Below are 25,569 nucleotides of genomic sequence, written 5' to 3' on the forward strand. Positions count from 1 at the left end.
TCTGGACAGGATACAACATGGACAGAATAGAGACCATGACAAATACATAAATCACAGATCGATGCTGTATCTGTTACCCTTTTTCTCCTAACAGGAGAAAGGGACAATTCTTTACTTGAAAAGACTAAACTAAGGCAGATCAGAAGTTGGGACTGGCCAGAGATTTTTTTTTTCTGTGTAGCTTTTTCTGTAGGGGGGAAATGCCAGGGATTTGGGTAAATGTTTGAAAGGTAAATGGATAAATAGATGAATGATTAGAGAAAGAGACTGTGGAGAGATTGAGGGGGGGGTTAATTTACTGTTAGAATGTTCTGCCAAAATATCTGTTTTGCAACACGGTGATTTTCCTGACCCTGGCCATGTGTGACAAGAGGCAAGGCCAGTTGGCAGGAATATTTCAAAGCTAATTTAGGCATCAGAAGGGGATAAGATGAAGTGTAGGATCATTTCTAAACTTGACAGCCTGTAACTCTCCGAAACACCAGCCCCAGGAAGTTAGACTGATATTAGACAAGTATCTTAGTTTGCAGCTGATCAGCTCTGGGATTTTTGAAGTGCTCTAAAATGCTGTTTTGTTGTGAGAACCCCCTGCCAAAGGTGCCTAGCTGCTGATGCTTGCTTTTGGGGAGCTCATAGGCCATTGAGTTTAGAGTCCCACAAGAAGAAAGCCTTATGTAAGAAGTTGTGAGACTAGTTCCTGACCATCTGTAATTTGAGATTTGGGTACTGGCTGTTAGGATAAAAGAGAATAAACTCTGGGTAGGCGTGGCTTGTGGTTCTGAAGGACACTCAAGAAGCTCTTTGGACAAGGGATGGGTTAAGAAAATAACTAGATTATGCAATTAGGCTTGGTGGGCGGGATTTGTGGGGGGTGGGCAAGTCTCCAGCTCTGAGGCCAGGTTAGTGCCTTTCCTTAGAGCAGCAAAGACCTAACTGGTCTCAGTGCTGCAATCTTCCATGATGTGGCTCTGTGTTCTGGTCCTGGCTTCTCTCACTGCCTGCACAGCTTGGGGTGAGTTCTTCTGGAATGCAAATATTGGGGTGCAAATGTGGAGATTCTTATGCTGGGAGAAGGTGGATAGAGATGTGGACTGGGCAAGCAAATACAGCTAGTTTGCAGCTGTGTTCACCCTCTGGGTCAGGATTGGCACTGAGAGCAGCTAAGCCCGGACAGCCCCAGCAAAAGCACAGAGCCAAAGCAAGATGAGCTCCAGAAAACCCCAAGCTGCAGGCATCCTGTGTTGCTCAGGGAAATAAAATAACCTCATGTCTTAACAAGAAGGATTAAGAAGACTCGTTGTATTCTGGACAGATCTGGTTACAGAATTCGTCTATTCGTCTGGTTCGACGAATAGGTAAAAAGCATCCACTTATGAGCCAGACTGGCAGTGGTGGGGCCTGAATCCCAGCTCAGCATTTCTCAGCTGGTGTCCTAGGGCAAGGTACCTATTTTCTTGTGTCTGAGCCACTCCATCTCTAATATAGGGTTGAGAGCTGAAATGGAATGTCACATCTATAGTATTTGGACAGTAAATTAGTGTAGAAGAGTGAATGTGGAGAAAGCCTGATGTGGTAAAATCTTAACCAACCTGTTGGTCACTGCAAACAGGATTTGTTATTCAGGTCCTCTGACTTGTGGGGGGCAGGTGGGGAGCACAACAGAAGCAGCAGAGCAGTAAGGAGGCTGAGGCAGAGAGTCACTGATAAAGGAACCTTTGTTATGTTTATCCTGGAAGGTGGAGAGGAGGTAAGGTAAGCTGGCACAGGGCTGGCCAGAGGATCTGGGGACACAGAAACAATCTCTGGTTGTCTGTTGCCTGGCTCTGGGTAATTAAGGCAAATGGATGATGGCCTAGGTTGTAAAAGCCTGGTAAATGGTGTAGGATGTGAATCGATTGGCTCCTGGGAGTGATACTACCTCCAAATTGGTCAGATGTCTTAGTTAAAGGCATCACATCATTTAGAATCCATGGTTATCACAGAGGTTCTGTGAGGGACCTCACTACCTTGGTGGTAGATTATAGGAGAAACTAAGACTCAAAGGGAAATGTGCTTGCCCAGGATTGCCTGGGAAATTGTGCCTTGGTCTCTCTCTGCCTCCTGAGTTCAGAGAGGCCACCATCAGCTCTCTGATAGTCCAGGCCTCATATGGATTTGGTCTTATCTCTGGCCATGTGACACTGTGAGGTCTGGTAGAGTATATGGTGGATCCAAATTTTGAGTGGAACACTGCTCCATTGCTGTTACACCAGCAACGCCATCCCACTGCTGTCTTTACGAAGTTCATATTGGCAGCTTCCAAATCCTTCCTTTGTTCATGTGCTTAGTGGGAGATTCCACTATTAACTAGCAAGGCTAAGGACGTTAATGGAAAGGAATTGGGATTCACAATACATGACTGAAATGTAAACATTCCATATTGCATAACTGGTAACTTCTGCATTCCTATTTGTGCCTCCCACTGGGTCCAAACCTCCTACCCACTTAACGTGGGTGGAAGGTCACCACTAAATTAACTCAAGACACATTTATCCTTTTCACCTTGCATTGCTAAGCACTCAGCCCTCTTGCCACCCATCCCCTTCCCTTTCCCTGGGTCCATGGTGCTGTGCTCTTCTTCTCCTGACCCTAGGCAGGTGGGTGTTTCCAGCGGCTGATGGTGCTGTCTCTCGGTTTTAGTTTCAGCTCTTTCTCTCCCCTCGTATGCACTCCTACAGGGAAGCCACCCACATCCAAGGGATGCCCCCTTACCCCCGAGCGGATGACTCCCTGCCTCCTCACAGCCTCCTTCACAACTCCAGCCACTCATGTCCTGGGTAGCTCATTGTCTTCCCAGCCCTTCTCCCCAGCAGCCACATCACTCATGCCTTTCACTCTTCCTCCTCTTCCACTGCCACCACCTCACCTGGTGAAGGATCAAGTCATCTTTCAAAATTCCTAATCGGGCCAGGAGTTTAGCCTCGTGGTAGAGTGCTTGCCAAGCATGCATGGAGATCCAGTTTTGATTCCTCGGTACCACATACATAGAAAAAAGCTGGAAATGGTGCTGTGGCTCAAGTGGTAGAGCTCTAGCTTTGAGAAAGTCCAAGGACAGTGCTCAGGCCCTGAGTTCAAGCCCTGGGACTGGCAAAAAATAAAAATAAAAGTTCCCAATCTGCTTCTCCTTATTTTGTCTTAATGTACTAAGGCTTCATTGTTCAAGGAATAAATCTAGAAATGCACACACACACACACACACACACACACACACACACACACACACACACACAACCTGTAAAATGTGAAGGAATGTGCTACCCAGGAATTATATTTTAGTGCTGTGGTCACAGCAAGCAAGACTACAAGGGGAAGTAGCCAGAAAAGACTTGCGCAGGATTATAGTTTTGTAATCTGGAATTCTGTGAAGATTTTCTAGTTTTACTGGCTCTTCTTGATATGCATGTGCTCCTCAAATTATCTTGAAGTCAATCTCTGATAAATGTATAATCTTGAAGAAGAAAACTGATAAGACAAAACATTCTAAATTATATATCTGCTGTCCAAGTCTCCCAGGAAGTTAATTGTAATGTTAGTTTTATGACTTAGTAATAGCAACCAAAGCAACTTAAATAGCCACAGTTTGGAACAATGGATGCCATGAGGCATAGACATGCGATTCTCACAGGGCTGCCAGTTTTACTGGCTGTGGTCCTGTTAGACTGTATCAGGAATCTTCTTCTGCTTTAGGAGAGATGCTGACATATTGTCTATATCCAAAAGGAGCATCAGAAGGGTGAGAGGGCAGGAGTCGTGTCCTGTGAGGGATATTGTGTTGGCTTGAGGATTCTGAAGCTAGCTAAGAGAAGGGGCCAGAGATAGCCATGTCCAAGTGTGTGAAAGCCTGGTGTTGGAGGCCTCCCTGCTGTGCACCTGCTCACCCAGGTTTAGCCTCCACTCTGCCTGATCTCCACCTGGTGGGATACAGAGGCCACCTGCACTTCCCTTTGCTGACTCTGAACCCCTGAGCTTCTCTTTTCTCTGCTACATGCTCTCTCCCCTCCATCTTCCCTTTTTCATCCCTTCCCCTGCTGCCAGTCCCAGCTGTCCACTGTCACAGCTCCCAGAAGGTCACCCCCACCTCCAACTCCTGTAACTCCTTCTTGGTCTCTTTCATAGGAAAACCCTCTTTCATCACAGCCTAAGGTCAAGTAGATTTGTGGCTCCATTTCCTACCCGTTCAACCCTCCTGAGAACAGGGGCTGTTTCATTCCTCCGCTCATACAGCATGCAGCTCCGGATCCATTCCAGAAGCTTCTCAGGGGGAAACTAAGAGACTTCTTCCCTCCTACACTCTGTCCTTTTTTCAGTGATTCCTGACTTGATGTTTCTCTTCTTCTACTTCTAATTTAGTTCTTCTGTCAATCTTCTGTTAGGAAAGACCATATTCCTTGTACCAATTTGGCTCATTCAATGGAAGCCTAGATGGCTGAAGTAACTTCCTCAAGAGCACATGCCAAGGAAGTAAGAAACCTACCTGAAAGCCAGGTCTGCCTTTTGTAAATTGACCTAATTTCTTTTCCATGTCCACCAGGGCACGGGTCTTCCCCACCGGTGGTGAACACCGTGCAAGGCAAAGTCCTGGGGAAGTATGTCAGCTTGCAGGGGTTTGCGCAGCCTGTGGCTGTCTTCCTGGGAGTCCCGTTTGCCAAGCCCCCTCTTGGATCCCTGAGGTTTGCTCCACCACAGCCTGCAGAGCCATGGAGCTTCGTGAAGAACACCACCTCCTACCCTCCTATGTAAGTTCCTGCAGCTCCCCGTGGGTCTCAGTGGGGACGCCTGTCTCAGAGTAATGTGAGAAGCAGTCAAGACAATCCCAATTGGGTCCATTTTGTTCCAGAATCCTCAAGAGCATGGTAGAACTTTGCGATTCCCAGAACTCGCACAGGATTCTCAGGTCCTTTACTCAGCACACATTTTTTAAAACACACTGTGATCCATAAATATTCTGAGTTCTAATAATGCATTAGAGAAGACAAAAACACTCCTCTCCAACTTGGAGGAGGGGGAGAGGGAAAGGAGAGAGAATGTTGGTGAATATCAGAAAAAAAAACTAATAAAATCATTTCAAAGTATAGTAGGTGATGACAGTGTTTTGTTAATACAAAGTGAGGGAGGTGGAAAAATACGATGTCTGTTCTCCTGAAACTTGGCATGGCTACTGGGTGGGGCAGGAGAGGGTGTATGAGGAAAAGAGAAGAGAAGAGGCTTGTAAGAAGTACGATGGGGGAGTGAACTGGGAAGATTTCTATCTCAGGTGTGCTTCACTATCAAGCCAACGTTCAGCAATGGTTGGTGCATCCTCATCACCCTGGCCAACTGGGTGAAAAGACCCTAAGTTCCAAAGGTGTCACATCTTCTCCAGGTCACCTGAGCACCTTGCATCCAACATCATTCAATCATGGGCTTCTGAGCAATTTCAGGATCTTTCTTCTGGCTGTCTTCTTTACTTCCTTTTCTTCTCCTTAGAAAACAGTATTTGCCATTTTTATAACATGATTGCAAATGTAATACAATATTATAAGGAAACACAGTTAAGGAAATACAGAGAAACAAAGAAAAGATATGTAAGACTATGAACACTTCAGCAACCCAGAGAAAGTTGCTTCTAATGAACATTTTTGATTTTTTTTGGTAAGTCTTTCATATGCTGTATATTTTCCTCTATGAAAAGGGATCATATATACAGATAGTTTAGATGGCTTCCAGGCTCATTTGTGACATTAATATCCTTCTGTCATTAAACATAATAGTCTAAGGTCCGGCAGGGTATTAAAATGAGTATTAATACTCATGAGTATTAAACCTAACCTCTTATTTGGGGAATTATTATTTATTTCTATGTCTGCTCTTGGCATCGCAAATAATACTGTGATAAATGCATAGCTAACCCATTCGGGAACAGAGTAGGAAGATTCTATGAAATGAGTCCTTTGAGTCACAGAGTATATACATCTTGTCATATTTTTCTCAGAAATGTCTCAACAATAACCAAATCTACCACGCAACAACTCACTTTTTGTCTGTTGGATACACAATGACAATAAAATCATCTTAATGACAGAAACAACAATTTTGGCCTTTATTGGATATTTAGATAATAAAGAAGTTGAACTCTTTGTCCCCTCTTTTGAGATTTTAATTACTCCTTTATGACCTTTATACCCTGTGGCTGTGGTGATCTAGGAAAATTTCCCCAGGATGGAATCTGGGCATTACCATTGCCGGCTCCACTTTACTGGACGGCCGTGTCTTTCTGACCCCTGATGCATGCCTTTGGGTTCACTGAGACCTGTGGAACATAGCTTATATTGTACTTGGAAAAAGAGGCACTGCATTACATGATTCTTCCTGGTTATGCAACATGAAGGCTCTCCAACCACTCGGTGCCTTAGCTACTATCAATAGTAACTAAAACCATGTCTAAGTCTGATCTAAAGTTATTCAGAGTATATAGGGAAAATGAAAATCGGTGCCTAGCACACTGGGAGAACTCAGTAAATAATACAAATACAATGGTGTGTGTATGTGTGTGTGTATGTAAGTCCTGGGGGCTTGAACTTAGAGCCTAAGCACTTCTCACTAATGCTCTGCATTAGTGGAGCCACAGCTCCACTTCCAACAATACACATTCTAATTAATGTCGAAACTTTGAGGCTTCTTGTCAGGACACCCAAGAGTGATGACTATGAGACACAGGTGATACAGTCTTAGCAGGCCAGAGCTTCAAGACCTTTAAGAAAGCACTTGACTTACTTAGATTCTGCTGATTGTGGCCCTGTGCAGGACAAACTTCACACAAAGTCACTTAGCACACGCAGGGCCAGGGAAGGCTTGGAGGGCAAGTCTGCTGAGGTTGCACATAGATGCAGAAGGCCGGCTTAACTGGCTGTCTTTCCAGGGAATTCCCTGAAAATCTCTCAGGGAATAACACATGAATAACACATGAATAGCACATGAGTAGCTGTGGCCTATTGTATGAAAGACAGAAGAGGCAGGGCCTTGTCCTATGAGCAGAGGGAATGTCATCTTCAGAGCAAGTCAACACTTTGGATAATCATCTCCTTGGCCCAGGGAACCCAAAGGCTATGGGAAGAGAAAGGAGGGAGGAGGGGAAAACCCTTCTCACTCTGCATGGTCTGTGAGGTATAAAGGAGTCCAGTATTCCCACCAGGATCCCCAGGGACCCTCATACCCTTCCCAAGGTCTCAAGTCTCCTGATGACAGACAGTTCTATTGACAGGGAAAGGTCCTCGTGCAAGTCTGGCCCCAGGTGACTCTTGCAGCTGTCATCAGGTGGCACCCAAGCCTCTCAAGTGCTCTTTCTCCCTCCCAGGTGCTCGCAGGATGCAGTGGGGGCACAGGTGCTCTCAGAACTCTTCACCAACAGGAAGGAGAGCATTCCTCTCTCGTTTTCTGAGGACTGTCTGTACCTGAATATTTACACTCCTGCCGACTTGACCAAGAACAGCAGGCTGCCGGTGAGCGTGGTGACCACTGGTCAACACTGGTTACTTCCGGTATCCGGGGTCTCAAGGGCAGGCTGAAGGGGATGGGGGCAGCTGGAGGAGGTGACAGGCCTGGGTGGGAGGGATTCAGGGTCTCAGAGCTCCCAGACCCCAATTTCTCCCAGTCACCACAAACATACAGCATGATTGTTCCAAGTTTTGTCACATTAAGAGCAGAACAAGAATGGTGTGCAATGCTGAAATTAGATCTTAGTTTTAAGACCATGAGTACAGTTTCCACAGAAGCAAAGGCATAATTTCCACAAGTAACAAGCCATTCTTTACAAAGAAACTGAGGTGCAGATGGGAGTCACATAATAGGTCAGCAGAGTTATATAATGTTTCCTTCCCTTCTTTTCTTCCTTCCTTCCTTCCTTCCTTCCTTCCTTCCTTCCTTCCTTCCTTCCTTCCTTCCTTCCTTCCTTCCTTCCTTTCTCTCCTTCTTTCTTTCTTTTTTTTTTTTTTTGGTCTACCATGGAACTTGAACTCGGGGCCTGGGAGCTGTCCCCGAGCTCTTCAGCTCAATGCTACACCCTATCCCTTAAGCCACAGTGCAACTTCCGGTTTTCTTGTCTCTCGGATTTTAGTGTCTGGGTGGCTTTGAGCCAGGATCCGCAGATCTCAGCCTTCTGAGTAGCTAGGATTATAAGCAAGAGCCACCTTACCCAACACTTTTTTCCTTCTCTTCTTCCTTCCTTCCTTGCTTTTGTTCTCTCTCTCTCTCTCTCTCTCTCTCTCTCTCTCTCTCTCTCTCTCTCTCTCTCTCTCTTTCTCTGTCTCTTTCTGTCTCTCTCTCTCACTTGTTTGCTGTTGTTGGTTATGGGGCTTGACTCTGAGCCTGGGCACTGTCCTTGGGCAATTCAGTTCCATGCTACTGTTCTATCACTTTGAGCCACAGTGCCATTTCTGGTTTTTAAGTGGTTAATTGGAGATAAGAGTCTCATGGACTTTTGTGCCAGGGCTGGCTTGAACTGATCCTTAGATCTCGGCCTCCTGAGTAGCTAGGATTACAGGCGTGAGCCACTGACACCCAGCTTATAGCAGGTTTCTGGTGTGCCAGCCTGCGCTCTTTGACATAGACTACTGAGCAGATCACAAGGAACACCTTTCATTGACTCCTGCAGCCTTCACTTACACACTCCTGTGAAGCAGGGAGGCGAGAAGTCAGGCACTGAGAAGCACTTTCCTTAATTTTGGTCAACAATCTGGGGCAAGTTTTTCTTCTTATTATTATATTATTATTATCGGGGTAAGGTATAAAGGGGTTACAGTTCCATTTGTCGCGTAGTAGGTGCATTACTTCTCACACATTGATACCTCTTCATGTTTTAGTCCCCATTTCCCTCCCCCACCCCCTCCCAATCATCTTGTTTCCACCCTTCCCTTTCCTATTTCAAATAAACAGGTAAATGTATATATAATATACCAGGTAACAAAGTCAGATACAATAACAACATGAAATTAACCAAAGGAAAACAAAGGAGACGAGAAATAACATAGTATATTAAGAACAATAATCACACAAGACAAAGCTCTTGTTTCCATATCCTAGAGATCCTATATGACCTTATGTGCCTAGGTTATGAGCTATTGTAATCTTCTGCTAGTAGAGTCCTAGATGTGTACTAATTATTACAAATGAGAGAAACCATTGAGCCTATGTTCCTTTGGGTCTGGCTTATTTCACTTAATATGATTTTTTCTAAGTCTTTCCATTTCCTTACAAATGGGGCAAGGCAATATCATTCTTTCCAAAGCATAGAATTCCATTGTGTATAAATACCACATCTTGTTGATCCAGTCATCTACTGAGGGGCATCTGGATTGGTTCCATATCTTTGCTATGGTAAATAGTGCTGCAATGAACATCGTTGTGCTAGTTTATTTAGTATGTCCTTGTTTCTGGACGATTGGGTAAATGCCAAGGAATGGAATTGAGTCATAGGGGAGCTCTATGTTTACTCTTTTTTTTAAAAATATTTTTTATTGTAATTAATAGAAGGGTTACATTATATTTGCCAGATAGGAGGTGCATTAATTCACATACATTGATACCCTTTCTCATGTCTTGGTCCCCATTTCCCTCCCTCCCCCAATCCCTCATCTTGTTTTCCCCCCTTCCCTATCCAATTTCAAATAACCAAATACAAATATATCCAATATATCAGATAGCAAAGTGAGATACTGTAACCACATGAGATAACCAAGGAACAGCAGAAGAGATGAGAGATAACATAGTACATTAAGGACAACAATCACTCATTATATGGCTTTTGTTTACTCTTTTGAGGCACTGCCATACTGCTTTCCACAGTGGTTGAACAAGTTTGCACTCCCACCACCAGTGTAGTAGTGATCCCTCCTGGCCACATCCCCTCCAGCATCTGTTGTTATTAGTTTTCTTTATCCTGGCCATTCTAACTGGAGTGAGGTGGAATCTCAGAGTTGTTTGGATTTGCATTTCTTTTATGGTCAGAGATGTCAAGCATTTCTTCATGTGTCTATTGGCCATTCTTATTTCCTCTTCAGAGAAGTCTCTCTTTAAGTCTTTAGCCCACCTTTTAATGGGATGGATTTTCTTTGAAGATTTGTTTTGGAGAGATTCAATTTCTTTTTAGCTGTAGATATATTTTAGATATGAGGCCTTTGTCTGTTGTATGACTAGTGTCTCCCACTCTGTGGGCTTTCTCTCTAACTTGCTGGCTATGTCCTTTGCCATACAGAAGCTCTGCAGTTTAATGCAGTCTCATTAGTTCAAATTTTCTTTAATTTGTTGTGTTTCTGGGTCTTTATTAAGAAAGTCTCGACCTGTTCCAAGGAGACCTAGTGTGTCTCCTATTCCTTCTTGTAAAGTTTTCAGGGCATCTGCTTTCATCTCAAGGTCTTTGATCTATTTGGAATTAATCCTGGTATAGGGTGACATACAAATATCCAACTTTAGTTGTCTGCAGGAGCTTAACCAATTCTGCCAGCACCACTTGTTGAAAAGGCTGTCATTCTTCCATCCTGTTTTTTTGGCTCCCTTATCAAAGATTAGGTGGCCATAGGTCTAAGGGTTGATTTCTGTGGGGCAGATTTTGTAGCTCCCTTTTAACCTTATTTGCCTTTGGCACTGGCCAGTGGCACAGTGACTCAGCCTTCCTGTAGAAAAGTAGGGCCAGAGGTCAGGCAGGCTGCCAGTGGCAGGCCACATGGTGCTGGACACGGCAGGATGGTGCTGGATCACCCTGCCAGGGGCCCAGGGCTGGGGCAGGAGATTGTGAGCTGGGATTAGATGCTGGTCCTAAAGTACTTTGTGGTGCACAGAGCATCATGGGATTTACTCCTTTACTGGAATACTGCTTAGCTCTTGTCCTGGGTACTCAGAGCCCCCCAAACATAGTCAGACTTGGGGTCAGGAGAAGGAGGAACCTGAGCTATCACTCAAGTGTAGACTTCAAAGCTTTACCATCAGAGCTGCATAGACTGGTGGTAAACTTCAGCAAGTCAGGAACCACCAGCCCTTGGGCTCCTTTGTCATTACAGATGACCTTGACCCAGCCCTCCCTGGAGAAGGCAGGATTATAGGGGAGGATTAAGGGGACTTTGGGTGTGGGAAGTGACCGATACTCCAGGTATATTCACAGCTTCTAAAAGTACAGAGTCTGGGTTTAAACCCTCTGAGTGATATGCAAGTGGTTGCAAATGAATTTAATGAAGTATAATACTTTTTTTTCTAAAGAATTGCACTGTTTGAGCTCTCCATAGAATCTAAGTCAAAGCCCAAGAAAATAAGTATCAGTAAATGGGTACTTGCATGGGAGAGACACACAGGCTGAGGGCAATAAAGGGGGGAAAATAATTCATTGTATGGGGCTAGGGACATAGCTAGAGATAAGAGTGCTTGCCTAGCATGCAGGAAATCCTGGGTTCCATTCATCGGTACCACATACAAGGAAAAGCTGCAAGTGGCCCTGTGGCTCAAGTCGCAGAGTGCTAGCCTTGAGTAAAAAAATGTGTCCAATGTCAGTGCCTAGGCCTTGAGCTCAAGCACCAAGACTGACAAAAAAATTCATTGTATATGCCACAAAATTAAGAAAAATAAGAGAAGGGTTGGGTAGAAGGGGGATTAAAATGTTAAAGGGAGTCATACAGATCAAATATATTGTATACTACTTTGTTTAAGGCCAAAAATATTCCATTCGTGTCTGAGAAATTAAGAAAAGTGAGGATAGGGATGGATTGGGAGAGATAGGTGAGAATGTTGCAAGAGGTAACATTGATGAAGACATACTGTATTTATTAGCTACTTTGTTGAATGGCAACTCCTTTGTTCAACTGCTTAAAGATAATAAAAATATTGCATAGAAATATTACCATAAATGTGGTTGACTGGATGGGAAACTTGGACAGCCTCTTAACCAGCCTGTTCTTTGAAATGAAATAACTGCCTGTGAGCATCCATTCAGATTGCTGGGCTTTAGCTCAGTCCAGGATGAGCGCACAAAGAACAGAGATGATGATATACTAGTGAGAGCCACAGGATGGCGCTCCAGAGCTCCCTGCAGCTCACTGTGCAGGGGTCATGGCTGCAGGGCTAGACACCTTGGCATGTGGATGTTGGGGTCAAATGATTTGGGTCATGTCCTGCTATGGGATCTTGGGCAGGCAAATTGCCTTAGTTTCTTATCTGTCACATGGAATAAGATTAGTATTTATTTCATGGATATATTATACCTAGTGCTTAGTATCATTTTTGATTTATAGTTCAAATAAAAATTCTCTTACTGGCAATATTATTCATGTTTATCACTCATTTCTTTTTTGCTACAGAGCTGTTGAATCCCAGGACTGTGAATTAAATTAAATTTGTCTTCTTTGATCCTGTAGTCCTCTCACAGCTCCTGGTAGTAAGAGGCTCTCAAATAACCTTAGCTTCCTGGGGGAGGGTATGTGAGATGGGAAGAAGACGTGGGTGTGCAGAGGAGGCAGAGGAGAGGCGCATTAGTGACCTGAGGCACTGCTGGGTCTTGAAATAACCATTCACTTATGTAGAAGTTTGGAATGCACTGCTGAGAGCCAGCTGAGGTGAAGCAGAATTGTGCAGAACGCCCTGTGCTTTATCGTTATCTGGATGGCCGGAGTGTTGGAGAGAACAGGATATCCTTGACCTTCTCTGTTCATGGGACAACCATCTCAGTTTGGAAAGCTCTGGGAGGATATGGCACTGAGGAAGAGGGGAAAGCAGGTCTGGGTGGGAGAGCTGGGGAGGAGAAAAGAAGGTACCTTTGCAACTTTGCTGTTCACTGGAGTTGTCTGTGACCTTGAGCCACAGCCTAATGTAGGAGATGATTCAGACAGCCTCTGACCCCCTAATTCTGCCTCCTGTGTCCAGGTGATGGTGTGGATCCACGGAGGTGCGCTGTTGGTGGGCGGGGCATCGACCTATGATGGACTGGCCCTCGCTGCCCATGAGGACGTGGTGGTGGTGACCATTCAGTACCGCCTGGGCATCTGGGGATTCTTCAGGTAAGGCGTTGGACTCTTCTCTCTGCAAGTTCGTCCCCATATTGGGCTTTAATTTTCTCTGATGATGTAACAAAATTCATATTACTGGGTAAGAATATGGAAAACAAATTTGTTTTGGTCAAAGTTTGGGAGAATGTAAGATTGTGTGCTTTCATCAGTAAAAGGCTCTTAAGTATGTTATAATATGGTGGGGCAATAGAAAGGGAATCCACACATGAAAGCGCATCTCACAATGGGGCAGGAACAATCTTCTTGGTTTGGTTTTCTTTTAAAGGTGCTAACCTGGGTCACATGAAACTCCACTAGTGTCTTCTCAATAGTGCCATCATCCTCTTAAATAGCTTCACCTCTGAAAGGTTTAGTGCTTAGTGTGGCCACTTCAGAGATTAGGACTCTAGCACTGAACCCTTGATGGCTCTCCAGTCTCATCCATCCTAGTCCTTGTCAAGGCCCACAGCAGCCCTTTTCCTGAAGCTCACAGCAACACTCACACTGTTGTCCCATAGCCCTGGGCCTCTGCACAAGCTGCTTCTCTTCTCTCTTCCTGTGCTATTAACTAGATCCATGTGTTCGTTTAATTAAGGCTTTCCCTTGGTCTGGACCCCACTCCTGCTCTTTCTTCATTTGATTGTAGTTTCCTAGGAGTGGACATATCTATCTGTGTTTGAGATACACCATGTGTGAAGAGTGCGGTTAGTCTGGTTTTCTCACAGACGTGCTCTAGCTTTCCTTTGACTACTGTTGATACATAGTGATCTCAGTACACAGCTGCTGGAAGAATTAGAGCAGAGCCCTGCACAGGTCATGATGCTGGAATGAGAGGCAGAGGAGAGGCCTGTGGCAGGGGTGCAGAGCCCAGCCTCATTCTGGAAGGCTCACTGAGAGACTCCAACACACTGTGGGCCCAGGAGCCCAGAGTTCTGCTGTGACTCAGTCCTGCCCTGCCTTCCTTCCTGGGAGTCCTGCCCTGACAGCTGTGTCCCCCCTCCCACCTCGATCTCGTTCAGCACAGGGGATGAGCACAGCCGTGGAAACTGGGGCCACTTGGACCAGGTGGCCGCACTGCGTTGGGTCCAGGACAACATTGCCAGCTTTGGAGGGAACCCAGGCTCTGTGACCATCTTTGGAGAGTCGGCGGGAGGTGAAAGTGTCTCTGTTCTTGTAAGTGTGCCTCACACCAGATCTTGATAGGCCTGTTGAATCATGGAGACCAGCCAATCCACAGATGGGACCTTTGCTTACCAAAGCTGAACTCAGGGGTGACTGGACTTGCTCTGCACCCTCTCCTGATGTGGATCCAAGGTCCAAACCCTCTGTGACCTCCAGCAAGCTGAGCCTGTGTCCTTGGGTCCTAAGAATTTCCAGTAGTGCTTGTGACAGTTACCCTGGTCCTAACTTAATTGACTTTGCTATTATTTTAACATTAGAGCCTTTCCTTGGACATTTATCTAAGTATAAATCATGAGTAATGGAAATGCTGAAACTGAATTTACCCAACTATCTTTTCAATACTTTGGTTTGTTGTGAGGAGTCTGGCCCCAGTCTTCCCATTCTTCCCTAGCCCAGGGCACTGTCCCTGGGGAACCTAGGCCAGGAGAAGTCTGAGACACAGGCCAGGACAAGTGAGGATCCATCATGTCATGGCCACAGAACATGAAGGAATTCTAGTGAATGTCCAGGGTAGTAGAGCAGATGTCAGGGGGTCTCAAAGAACATGATAGTAGCTGCCCTAGCTTGTGAACAAGAAATATCCTCTTCTCCTCTTCCCTTCCAGGTGTTATCTCCCTTGACCAAGAACCTCTTCCACAGGGCCATTTCTGAGAGTGGTGTGGCTCTCCTGTCTGCTCTGGTCAGGACGGAGAATGTCAGGGCTATAGCTGAGGTAGGTCTCACCCTGGACAGCTCTGCTCCCTGTCCTCCATTATACTCTAGTCCTCTAGAGACTCTCCTGTAAGATTCAGCTAGGATGCTCAAGGAGTCCTTGAAGTGAGCGTGGAGGGGCAAGAAAGCTCCATTAGACTCAAGTTTACCTCTCAGTCTGCATATTGTCTTTATGTCAACCTGTCACTCAAGCCTCCTGCAATTGTGCCCATGTGAGTGTGTGGGAGACAGTGGATGCCTGAGGAGTCCCGTGTGCTCACGTATCCTGGTAGGATATGGCATCATGCTCATGTATGAGTGAGGAATCTGAAGCACATGCTGAGGACTGGCTTGTCTGAGGTCCACAGCTGAAACCGTGGAAGGCAGGGGTTAGGTTTGAGAACCATGGAATTTTGAGATTCATACCTTTAACCTTTATTGGAACCAGACTTTTTTCAAGCATTCATCCTTAAGAATAATTGTCACATTTTTTTCCTGGTGGTGCTTGGCACATACAGTGTGTCAATTTTCACAAAGATAAGCTACCACTGACACAGATAGTGTGTCCTGCTCATGCCAAGATTCCCATTAGACACAGAGGTATCACCTGGTAGGTTGTAGAGCCACACATGCTCCCTAGAATATATATATATACATATATATATATTTTTTTTTGCTAGTCCTGGGCTTGAGCTCAGGGCCTGAGCATTGTCCTTGGGCTTTCTCAAGACTAGTGCTTGACCTTGAGCCACAGCACCACTACTGGCTTTTTCTATGTATGTGGTACCGAGGATTCGAACCTGGGTCTTGGTGCATGCTCGGCAGGTACTCTAAAACTAGGCCAAACTCCAGGTCCCTCCCTAGAATATTTTTTAGATACCCCTGTCATCTTTGTGAACTGGGCTCATAGTAGGAGCCTTCTGTGTATGTTGATGGAAGGCAGAACACTGCTCTTGACTTCTGTGGTTGCCTGTGATCTTTGCAGAAAGTTGCAATCACAGCTGGCTGTAAAACCACCACATCAGCCACCATGGTTCACTGCCTGCGCCAGAAGACCGAGGATGAACTCTTGGAGGTCACCTTGAAACTGGTAAGTGCCTCCTTCTTGGGATCCACCATGCGAAACTAAGCCCAGGCTTCACCCAATTACTGTCCTCTGACTCCACACATTCTGCTTTGAAAACTGTCCCAAACTACATGTCAGGAACAATGTCAGACTTCTGATCCAATTTGAGATTTTCAGTTTGGTTGTTGTAGAAAAATAATCTATGATTAAAAAACAAATGTATCATGATACAAAACACCTATAGTTCCTCTATTTTAGCAAAGCTTAATGCTTTTATGCTTATCTTCAGGCATGTTTTCAAAACAGGTTCCATACTCCCACATGTAACGATCAGCCTGGATTTACAAAGTGGAGACATAGAATGCATGGTGGTTCACATAAATATCACATTCATCCATTAGAAATTACCTAAATGATAGCATAGTTGTAGCTGTGTTTCTACAAGTTCTGAGACATTGCATTAATTAGAATTCTGGGAAAAAATGTATCTATACATCCGTTCATCTATCACCGACACATTAATCTACTCATTTTCTCAAGCTCCTGCTCATGAACATCTTTTCATTCATCTATTCTAGATCCTTCCATGAATTCTGCTCATATTTTTAGCCTTTCCCTCACCCATGAGTCATCTGTCCAACCCAAATCTATGCTCCTTCATACTCTTCCAAAAGCTGTGATTTGTTCCTCAGCTGCTGTAGTAACATCGGCTTATCAATAAATCCATCCAACTCACCAGATGTGTACCCTCTGCTTAGAAATCAACTCTTGCGAAATTTTCAGCAATAGATTTGGCAAGCAGTTGGGCTGACCCTGCTTTGATTTCACCCTGTCATGATATCCCAAATAGCAGTGTGGAAAAGCACCTGTAGGCAGGTGCAGAGAGTTCATCTGCTGTCATGCAGGGGGGATTCCTGGTGGATTACCACGGCCCAGCAGAGGGCTGGTGAGATCGGGTCCCGATATCCTTTGTGCTCGGGGACCTGGGGTCTGCAGGCACTGTGTAGTTTGCTGAGTTCATGAAGTGTGATGGGGTGGACATGGACACCGGAGGTCAGGGCAATGTCCTCTCCTGCCAGAACATCCCTTATCTTGTCCTCCACAGCTGTGGCCATGAGATTCCCCTCATTCCACCTTTCCCTCAGAGGAAAGCTGAGCTGACATTGACAGAGAAACAAGTAAGGAAAAGGTTGAGGAGGAGAACTGTCTCAGACGGCAGACATTCTCTCCAGAGCTCCTGAGAGCCATGCTGCATCCAAGGACTTGCCTGTTCCGGAGCTGCCAGGCCCTCATTGCCCTGTACACTGCCCCTGCCCAGTGGGGCCCATGTGGCATCTGCTTACAGCTGCCCCCAAGCGAGGACAAACAGGAGAATCTGCTCTGGTTCTTGCTCAAAGGTCAGCCTGCTCACAGCTGTCTCATTCTCTGTCTTTACAGAACCTGTTTAAACTTGACTATGTTGCAGACCCCAGAGAGGTAAGAACTTCAGTTTTCTTGATTACACATTTTGAGTCTTAACATTTTCTTAGTTCCAACTAGTTATACATTCTTTGTGACTCCTATTGTGTATATGGTTGTGTATATTGCTGTCCTTGTAGGTATATTGTTGAGGCTGAGGTGGGAAGTAGCTTGCTAGTTAACATAGCTGGTAACCAGAAGCAGAAGTAGAATCCACTCTGTACTCCCAGTCCAGTGCTCTCTGTCAGCAATTATTTCTCTGGGTTTGGACATACCTTTCTCACTTATGTTTCCTGCACCCAAGATGCATCTGCAGAAGGAGACTGAACTAGACCCTTCCACCATGAAGAGGATGAAGTCACTGGCTAAGGGTCAGGGTCCTTCCCTATGGAGTACAGGTCTCTCAGAAGGTCACAGGATGGATTTTGGTACAGGATGGAGCTGAGAATTTTAATTTTGGGGAAAGCGTCCTCCTAGAATCCATTGAACCCCCTCTCTCCTGTTCTTCTGGCTTGCCCCTCTAAAGACTTGTTAGGGTCTTGTGCCATGAACTGTGCAGCATTTTACAGTTTGATTCTCTCTGGCTCACTTCTTGGGAATTGTATTTTTCTCTTAAAGAACGTGTAAGGATGAAATAAGAGTCTTTAAGCCATTCAGGGTTGGTATATGATGCCCTTACAATGTGATAGCAGCTGGGATATGGGGGTGCAATCAACCCGATTCCCTGCTTCCTGGAACCTGCCCTCCAAGTTAGGGTGGGTGGTTGGACAAGAAATGAATAGAACAACTAACAAAATATGTGGTGTGCTTCACTGAAGTAAAAAAAATGAGATTTTAAAATGAGAAGAAGATAAGACATGTGGAAGTTAGTAGTTTGAATGTGGACTTCATTAGATTGTACATAGAATTATAAGAAATCTATATTATGTCTTTAAACAGAAGCCAATATACACATAATACACTTACATGTGCACACACACACACACACACACACACACACACACACACACAGGTTCTTGAATCTAAGCCTGAACTTCACCTGCAGTAATGGCTCAGTGTCTGCTAATTCAGCGTTCACTGAATTTCCACAGACCTAACAATAAGAAGAGAAAGGAAATACAGTGTATATGTGAAACATGTAGTAGATGTGCTACGTATTTTACTTTCCATGAGATTTTTCTTCCTCCATTTTCTGCCACTGTCCTGGAATACCACCAGCTCTCCTCACAGTGCAGCTCTTGGGGACTCACAGACTTAGACTCCCTAGACCCTGAGTTTCTGTGGCTACAACCACAGAGACAGGGATGGAGGTACCACGTGAGACAGCGTATTCCCATACACCGCATTTATTTCTTCCTAGCACATTGCCTTCCTGCCCACTGTTGTTGATGGAGTGCTGCTGCCCAAGACGCCGGAAGAGATCCTGGCTGAGAAGAGTTTCAACACTGTCCCCTACATCGTGGGAATCAACAAGCAGGAGTTTGGCTGGATCATTCCAATGGTGAGGATATACGGAGCTCTTGACAGACATCACCCCAGATACATCGTCAACCTCCTCTATCTGGCCTCTCCTCCCATCAGCTCTTTTTCTCTGTGCCTTCTCTGTCCAAGGGAGCTATCCTCATTGTCAAAAATAGATATTTATCGTTTTGGCAGTTTCTGGGGGCAACTTAGAGCCTGGGCGTTGTCCCTGAGCTTCTTTTGCTCAAGATTAGCACTCTATCACTTGAGCCACATTTTCATTTCTAGCTTTTTCAGAGCAGTTTATTGGAATGAAAGCCTCATGTACTTTTCTGCCCAGGCTGGCTTCGACCTGTTTTCTTCAGATCTGAGCCTCCTGAGTAGCTAGGATTACAGACATGAGTTACCAGCACCAGACAAAAGTAGATATTTCAGTGGGAAGATTCTCTGAATGGTGGAGCCCTAGAAGATCCTCATCCCAAACCTTATCTTACCTAGAAGGATTCTCAGGTAGACATGAGGTTGTGTGAATGGAAAAGCCTAGAACATCCTGAAGGGGAAGGAGCTGGAGCTCTATAGAGTCAGGCTGGGATGCAATGATGGTGCAACCAAACCTGGCCCTGCATGTCTCATGGACTCCCACAATGTGTGCATGAGTTCTCCAGTGTCTCCCTGCAAAGGTTCATGGATAGCTGCTGATTTATTTTTGAGTGGAAGGGCCAGTTCTGGAGCTTGAACAGAGGTCCTGTGTGCTGTCTGAGTGTTTTTTCTCAAGGCTAATGCTCTACACTTGAGCCATAACTCCACTTCCGGCTATGTTTGGTGGTTAGTTGGAGAGAAGAGACTCATAGACTTTTCTGCCTGGTAACTGAATTTAAGAGTCTACTTTCCTGAAAACACACACACACACACACACACACACACACACACACACACACACACACACACACGCGCGCGCGCGCGCGCGCGCGTGCGCGCGCACGCGCCTGCGCACGCAAAGCACATTTCTTTTTCGCAATCAGATACAGAGGTGTAATTGATGTTCACCTTTACCTTCTGCAACAACTGGAGAGAAATCTAGTCATCCCCAAATGTTTACATATCAAATAGGCTTAAAGATATCAGAAGGTTTGCCCTGAAATACTTGAGGAAAGAGTTTGGGGTAGAAAAAAATGGTTTATCATTTCCAGTATTTTAAGTAGCTAGTCTATGAGAGGATTTTCTGTCTGCTTGTCATCAGGTTAGCTCCTTCAAGTACTGAGCTCCTCAAGTAGGCATTTGAGAGTCTGGAGTCCTTCTAAGACATAGATTCAAACCATGCTGCAGTTGGGTCAGGCCTCTGAGTCAGATATTTGGACAGGATCAATATATGCTGTGCAGTTCTCACTTTAGAAGGATTTCAGAGTTTACCAAAGGGACTCTGCCATAAGTGCTGATGTAGGTTCCTTGGTCACTTGAGTCTTTGGATTGTTTTCTGTGTTCTCTGTCCTTCAGTTCTTGGCTTCAAAATAGTGATCAAATATTACCCGGATGCTGACTGATCGTTCTACCCTAGGCTAATACAAGTTTTTGAGATATCCTCTTTGTATCCCCATAGTTTCTATGTGTCAATCCATTTGTTTCATTGGTTTTTATTAAATTAAAGATGCATGCTTATGGAGACCCAACCAAAAAAAATGTAACCTATATTAGACTGACTTGTGTGTGTCTTCTTTATCAATTCTGAACGGTTCACAAATATAAAACAATTTTTAACAGATTATGGGCTTTCCCCTGGAAGAGGAAATGGACAAGAAGAAGGCCTCGTCACTGCTGTGGACATCTTACCCTATGCTAGTAAGACTGGAAAGATTGACTCACAGAATTGGTTGAGAAATGATGAGGGGTAGGGGTAGCCTCAAATCACAAACTAATCATGGCAGAGAAAGAAAACGTTAGGATCTAAGGGTCCTGTCCTCATTTCTCTGCCTTTCCTAGCTTATCAACTCAGTAGAATGAAACCCTATACACATTGATTGTCAGTGGAAAAATGCAATGACTCAAGGACAAGTGGGAAAAGGTATATCTGAGAAAGTGACCAGCAAAGAAGGAATAGGCTCTCTCCAGGAAAGACTTCCTGCCAAAAGCTTACATAAGGAGATGAGGGGAGAAGATCACATGGGTAACACCAGCTGCGTCACAAAGTTTGAAAGCTACCCTTTACTATCCATGGGCAGATTTTATCTTCAGATCATTGCGTGTCCTGTGTTCTACAAATCTAAAGAAAATGTACTGCCTTAAAAAATTCTTAAAACATGTATCTTCTTTTCTATAGCTAATTACTGTTATACAAAAGTTCTCAACTTTCTGTAGAAGCTATGTTGCTTACCAGGCATGTGGTTACTCTCTTGGTCTCTTTCAGGAACTTTCTGAAGAACTGATTTCAGCATCCATTGAGGAGTATTTGGGAGGAATAGATGACCCTGCCAAAATGAAAGATCTTCTGTTTGATTTGATAGCAGATGTAGTGTTTGGAGTTCCAGCTGTGAGGGTGTCCAGGAACCACAGAGGTGAGATCCAGGAGTCACATAGGAGAAGGGTGAAATCTTCCCACTCAGGATTGGACCCACCCACCTCCTGCCATAGACCCATGAGAACACTGTTGAGCCTCAGGACTTGAGCGCTGATTTGAGAAGGCCTGGGGAAGGGGCTCTCCTGTGTGGTTCTGCCGCTAGAACTCTGTAAGGAAAGGATCTAAATGCAAGTTGTTAGTGTGGAAGGGGATCCAGAAACCTAATTAGAGCTGGAGGCCAATGGCTGATGCATGACCAAACCTGTGTCCACTGTGGATGGCTGGAGCCTGGAGCTCTGGGAAATATCTCAGGGTTTCCTGTCTGAGAGGCAGGTAGCTGGGTAGTAATCCACTGACACACACTGGTTGACAGCTATCCCAAGCGACAATTAATTCCACCATGTTTTGATCTTCTGTAGACATAGATAGATTCATTACTAGTAGTCAGAAAAAAAAATCTTGAGCAAAGAGATGGGAACCAAGTTCCATGACAAGATGAGAGGCAGAGGCGAGGCTAAACTTTTTTTCTAGTTCTACTTGACCCTGAAGCTCCTTCCCAATTAGTGGATTTCAGTCATAAAATGATGGCTTCTAAGGGTGCACTGATCAGGGCAATACAAAGGAATCAAATAATTTATTGTTGGGATGATACATATTAAAGTTGGAGACAGGGCAGAGGGATTGAGGAGAAGAGCACAGGAGGTGAATGGCTAAGATGCATTTTGTCCATAACGAACGTGTTAAAATGAGACATCCTTGTACAATGAGTTCGTGCAATTAAAAATAATAGTAAATTGAAGATGACTCTAATGTCTGGATGACGTAGAATGATGATAAAATTATATTAAATATAGCCTCTAGTTAGGTGCTGGTGGCTTATGTCTGAAATCTTAGCTACCTAGCAGGCTGAGATCTGAGGATCACTGTGTAAAGCTAGCCCTGGCTGCAAAGTCTGTGAGAGTCATCTCCAATTAATCACCAGAATGTTGGAAATGGAGCCCGTGGCTCAAAATGGGAGAGCACTGGCCTTGAGAACAAAAGCTTAGGAAGGTACTTTCCCTGAGTGGTGAAATGATTCATGTGGGTTGTTTTTTCTGGGTGTTTTAATTTTCTTTCCATGCCCATTGGGGATGAAGGATGCAATGTCTCCCTCAGTCTCTCTTAGGGTGTGTCACTGGGCGTCATGATCCCAGCAGGCGTTGGGCTCCCCAGGCTGTGAGATCCACGGTGGATCATAATGACAAGGGATGGGGTTACAGTGATCCCGTCCACAGGAAAGAGGGCATCTTGGGGGTTTGGATGGCAGGGCTTTGGGGTGATAGAAAGCAGAGAAGAGAAGAATAGGCAGGAGGTGGCAGCCCATCCTTCTTTTGTCCCTTTCCCTTTGCCTATCACTTTGATACCTCAAGGCATAAGACTTCTTAAGCCAAGCAGGAAGGAGGCTATGTGAGCTGACTAAATATGAACCTTGAATGCTGTTTTGTTGTTGTTCCATCTCTGATTGCATATGTATATAAATATATTGATTTTCAGATAAACAAATTGGATTTGCTTCTCTTAATGGATGAGGAAGCACTAGAAATGTCCAGACTATGCTGGATCTGGAAATGGCACTATGGCTCAAAGTGGTTAGAGTGCTAGCCTTGAGCAAAAGAGCTCAGGGACAGAGCCCAGGCCCTCCCTGAGTTCAAGGCTAACAACGGACACACAAACAACAACAACAACAACAACAATCCTTTGAACTATGCTGGATAGAAACTACCTACTAGTTTGGAGATGTTCCTATAAGTGCTAGTATGTTGTGAATGAGATACTCTGTGCATTATTTGTATTCATTCATCATTTAATATACTTCGGTTTCAAATTCCATCTCATTCCTCCTAGTGTGGTAGCCCGGAAACTCACTGTGCTTGCTTGAAACCACTTCTGTCCTGCGCACCTGGGGTACCCTAAGGGACTGGAGAACTTGACTCCAGCCAGATCTGTGTCTGGTAACAGGATGTATATATGAACTCCTATCTTAGATGCTGGAGCCAAGACTTACATGTACGAGTTTCAGTATCGCCCAAGCTTCTCATCAGACATGAAACCCAAGACGGTGATAGCAGACCACGGGGATGAGATCTTCTCAGTACTTGGGGCTCCATTTTTGAAAGGTAATGGTTCCTTGCTGGCTTTGAGCTTGGAGTTGGGAGGCCAGGATTACACGCTTAGTTGGAAGCAAGTTTCCAGTCTCCTGGCCTTTCTGATTTCATATGATAAGGCAGAGCTGCTGTGCAGGCCTCATCCTTTTTTATGCACTAAGACACATGAGTGAGGATGCATGGTCACGAGCCCCTGGCCATGGTCACTTTCAACTTTTGACCTGGGAAATCAGTGAGCAGGTAATGAGTCACCTACAGGGTTTGATCCAGTGCAGAATATCACTGCTTGATTTCCCACTCACAAGTGGTCACCAGAACAGGGAGGAAGGAAGGAGGGAGAGGGGGAAGGCTGGAATTGTTGCTATCCTTGAATTGAATACCATGTATTCACCCTTCTGTCCATAGACCACATGTGTATCGCATATTTAATAATATGATATTGGAAGAAATCTTTTGCAAATGTCTTTAACTTCTTAGCTTTGAGCATGTTCACGACAGGCCAAGGTCTCTGGGCATTGCCCAGGTGGGTGAGTTCATATAACCTTTGTAACTGGTATTTTTGGACTCTGTGATGCTGCTTGCATGTAATAGACTCTGAGACAAGACCCAGGAAAGAATAATGCAAAGGGGAGGAATCACTGGGACGGGAATGACAGTCCTGAGAAGGGAGGAGCAGGTAGATGGGTGAGGATTACAGGCAGACAGCTCAACATGGATTATATGCCCTTAGCTAAGTTCCAGAAGAGCCATTCTCAACCTTAAAATGTGCATCCAAGAACCAGCATCACCCCACAGTGCAGGTGTTCACTCAGGAAGTGAAGGGTAAGGACAGTGTCTCTGCCTCTCTAACAAGCTGCCATATGGTGTCTGCTGGCCCAGGGACCACACCATGAGGCACAAAATGGCATTTCTTCTTCCCCACAGAGGGCGCCTCAGAAGAGGAAATCAACCTCAGCAAGATGGTGATGAAGTTCTGGGCCAACTTTGCTCGCACTGGGTGAGTGAGACAGATGGCCAAGGAGGGGTTGAGAGTGGGTGCTGCATCCTGGGAATTCTTGATGGGAAAGGGTGCTTCCTCAAGTTGACACGCTTCAACTCTTGACCCTGGGTGTGACCATGGCCACAGGACAATGATATCTCTCTAAAAGTAAACAGCTTCCCCGGAAGACAGAGAGTTCCCTGTTTGTGGAGGTATACGGGACTCTGAAAAGAGATCATTCGGGGGACCCCTGAAAATCTCAGAAGAATGTTGGGACCATGCAGAAGCTTTGTGGAATATCTTTTTGATTCTGTTCTCAGGAACCCCAATGGGAAGGGGCTGCCCCATTGGCCAGAATACGACCAGAAGGAAGGTTACCTCCAGATTGGCATTCCCACCCAGGCAGCCCAGGGGCTGAAAGATCAGGAAGTGGCTTTCTGGACCCAAATCAGAGCCAACGAGGCAGCGAAGAGGCCCCGCCATGGAGAACACACTGAGCTGTGAACAGGAGGTCCAGTCAGCCTGAGGAGACTGGAGCAGCCAATGCAGGCACCCGCGACCCAAGATGTTTGTGGGCCAAAGAGCCATCTTACTGTGGAGGCTGGAGAGTGGTGTGGTAGGGGTGAGCCGAGGCCACAGGGTTGATATTAGTGCCCACAGCTTCCATTTGTTACATAAATATTCTTTGGAGACCATGTCAGTGTCTGTGTCTTGAGCTGGAGGGAAGGATGGAGGGAAGAGAGCGTCATGGGACAGTATCATCTGCCATAGATATGGCTGTGCAGGGTGTGACTGGTGGATGAACTTCTGACACGTACAAGCATGTTGTAGAAGTAGGTGAAGGAAGCAGTGGCACATCTTTCCCCTATAGGTGGAAGATCTCATCATATGGACTAAAGTGATTAAATCCACGAGTGTCTACAATCCTCAGGAGCCAGAAACCATCACATGTTGGTCTGCAGGGATGGCTAATGTTGGGAGCCCATGAGAAACACACG

At 45.2% G+C, this 25,569-nt stretch overlaps 1 protein-coding gene across 1 annotated transcript; it reads left to right on the forward strand.

Moving 5' to 3' along the window:
• The first annotated feature begins 903 nt into the window (after positions 1 to 903).
• LOC150047108 (carboxylesterase 1D-like) lies at positions 904 to 25,264 on the forward strand. Its single transcript, XM_090357624.1, has 14 exons — positions 904 to 1,012; positions 4,571 to 4,775; positions 7,373 to 7,517; positions 12,919 to 13,052; positions 14,060 to 14,213; positions 14,827 to 14,934; positions 15,898 to 16,002; positions 17,416 to 17,454; positions 18,797 to 18,937; positions 20,656 to 20,733; positions 21,299 to 21,446; positions 23,473 to 23,604; positions 24,517 to 24,589; positions 24,892 to 25,264. The coding sequence occupies exons 1-14, from the start codon at positions 958 to 960 to the stop codon at positions 25,073 to 25,075; spliced, it is 1,701 nt and encodes a 566-aa protein (XP_090213750.1). The 5' UTR covers positions 904 to 957; the 3' UTR covers positions 25,076 to 25,264.
• The last annotated feature ends 305 nt before the right edge of the window (positions 25,265 to 25,569 follow it).

This window comes from Megascapheus bottae, chromosome 24, assembly GCF_031878675.1.
Source record: "Megascapheus bottae isolate mThoBot1 chromosome 24, mThoBot2.hap1, whole genome shotgun sequence".
NCBI classification, from domain to species: Eukaryota; Metazoa; Chordata; class Mammalia; order Rodentia; family Geomyidae; genus Megascapheus; species Megascapheus bottae.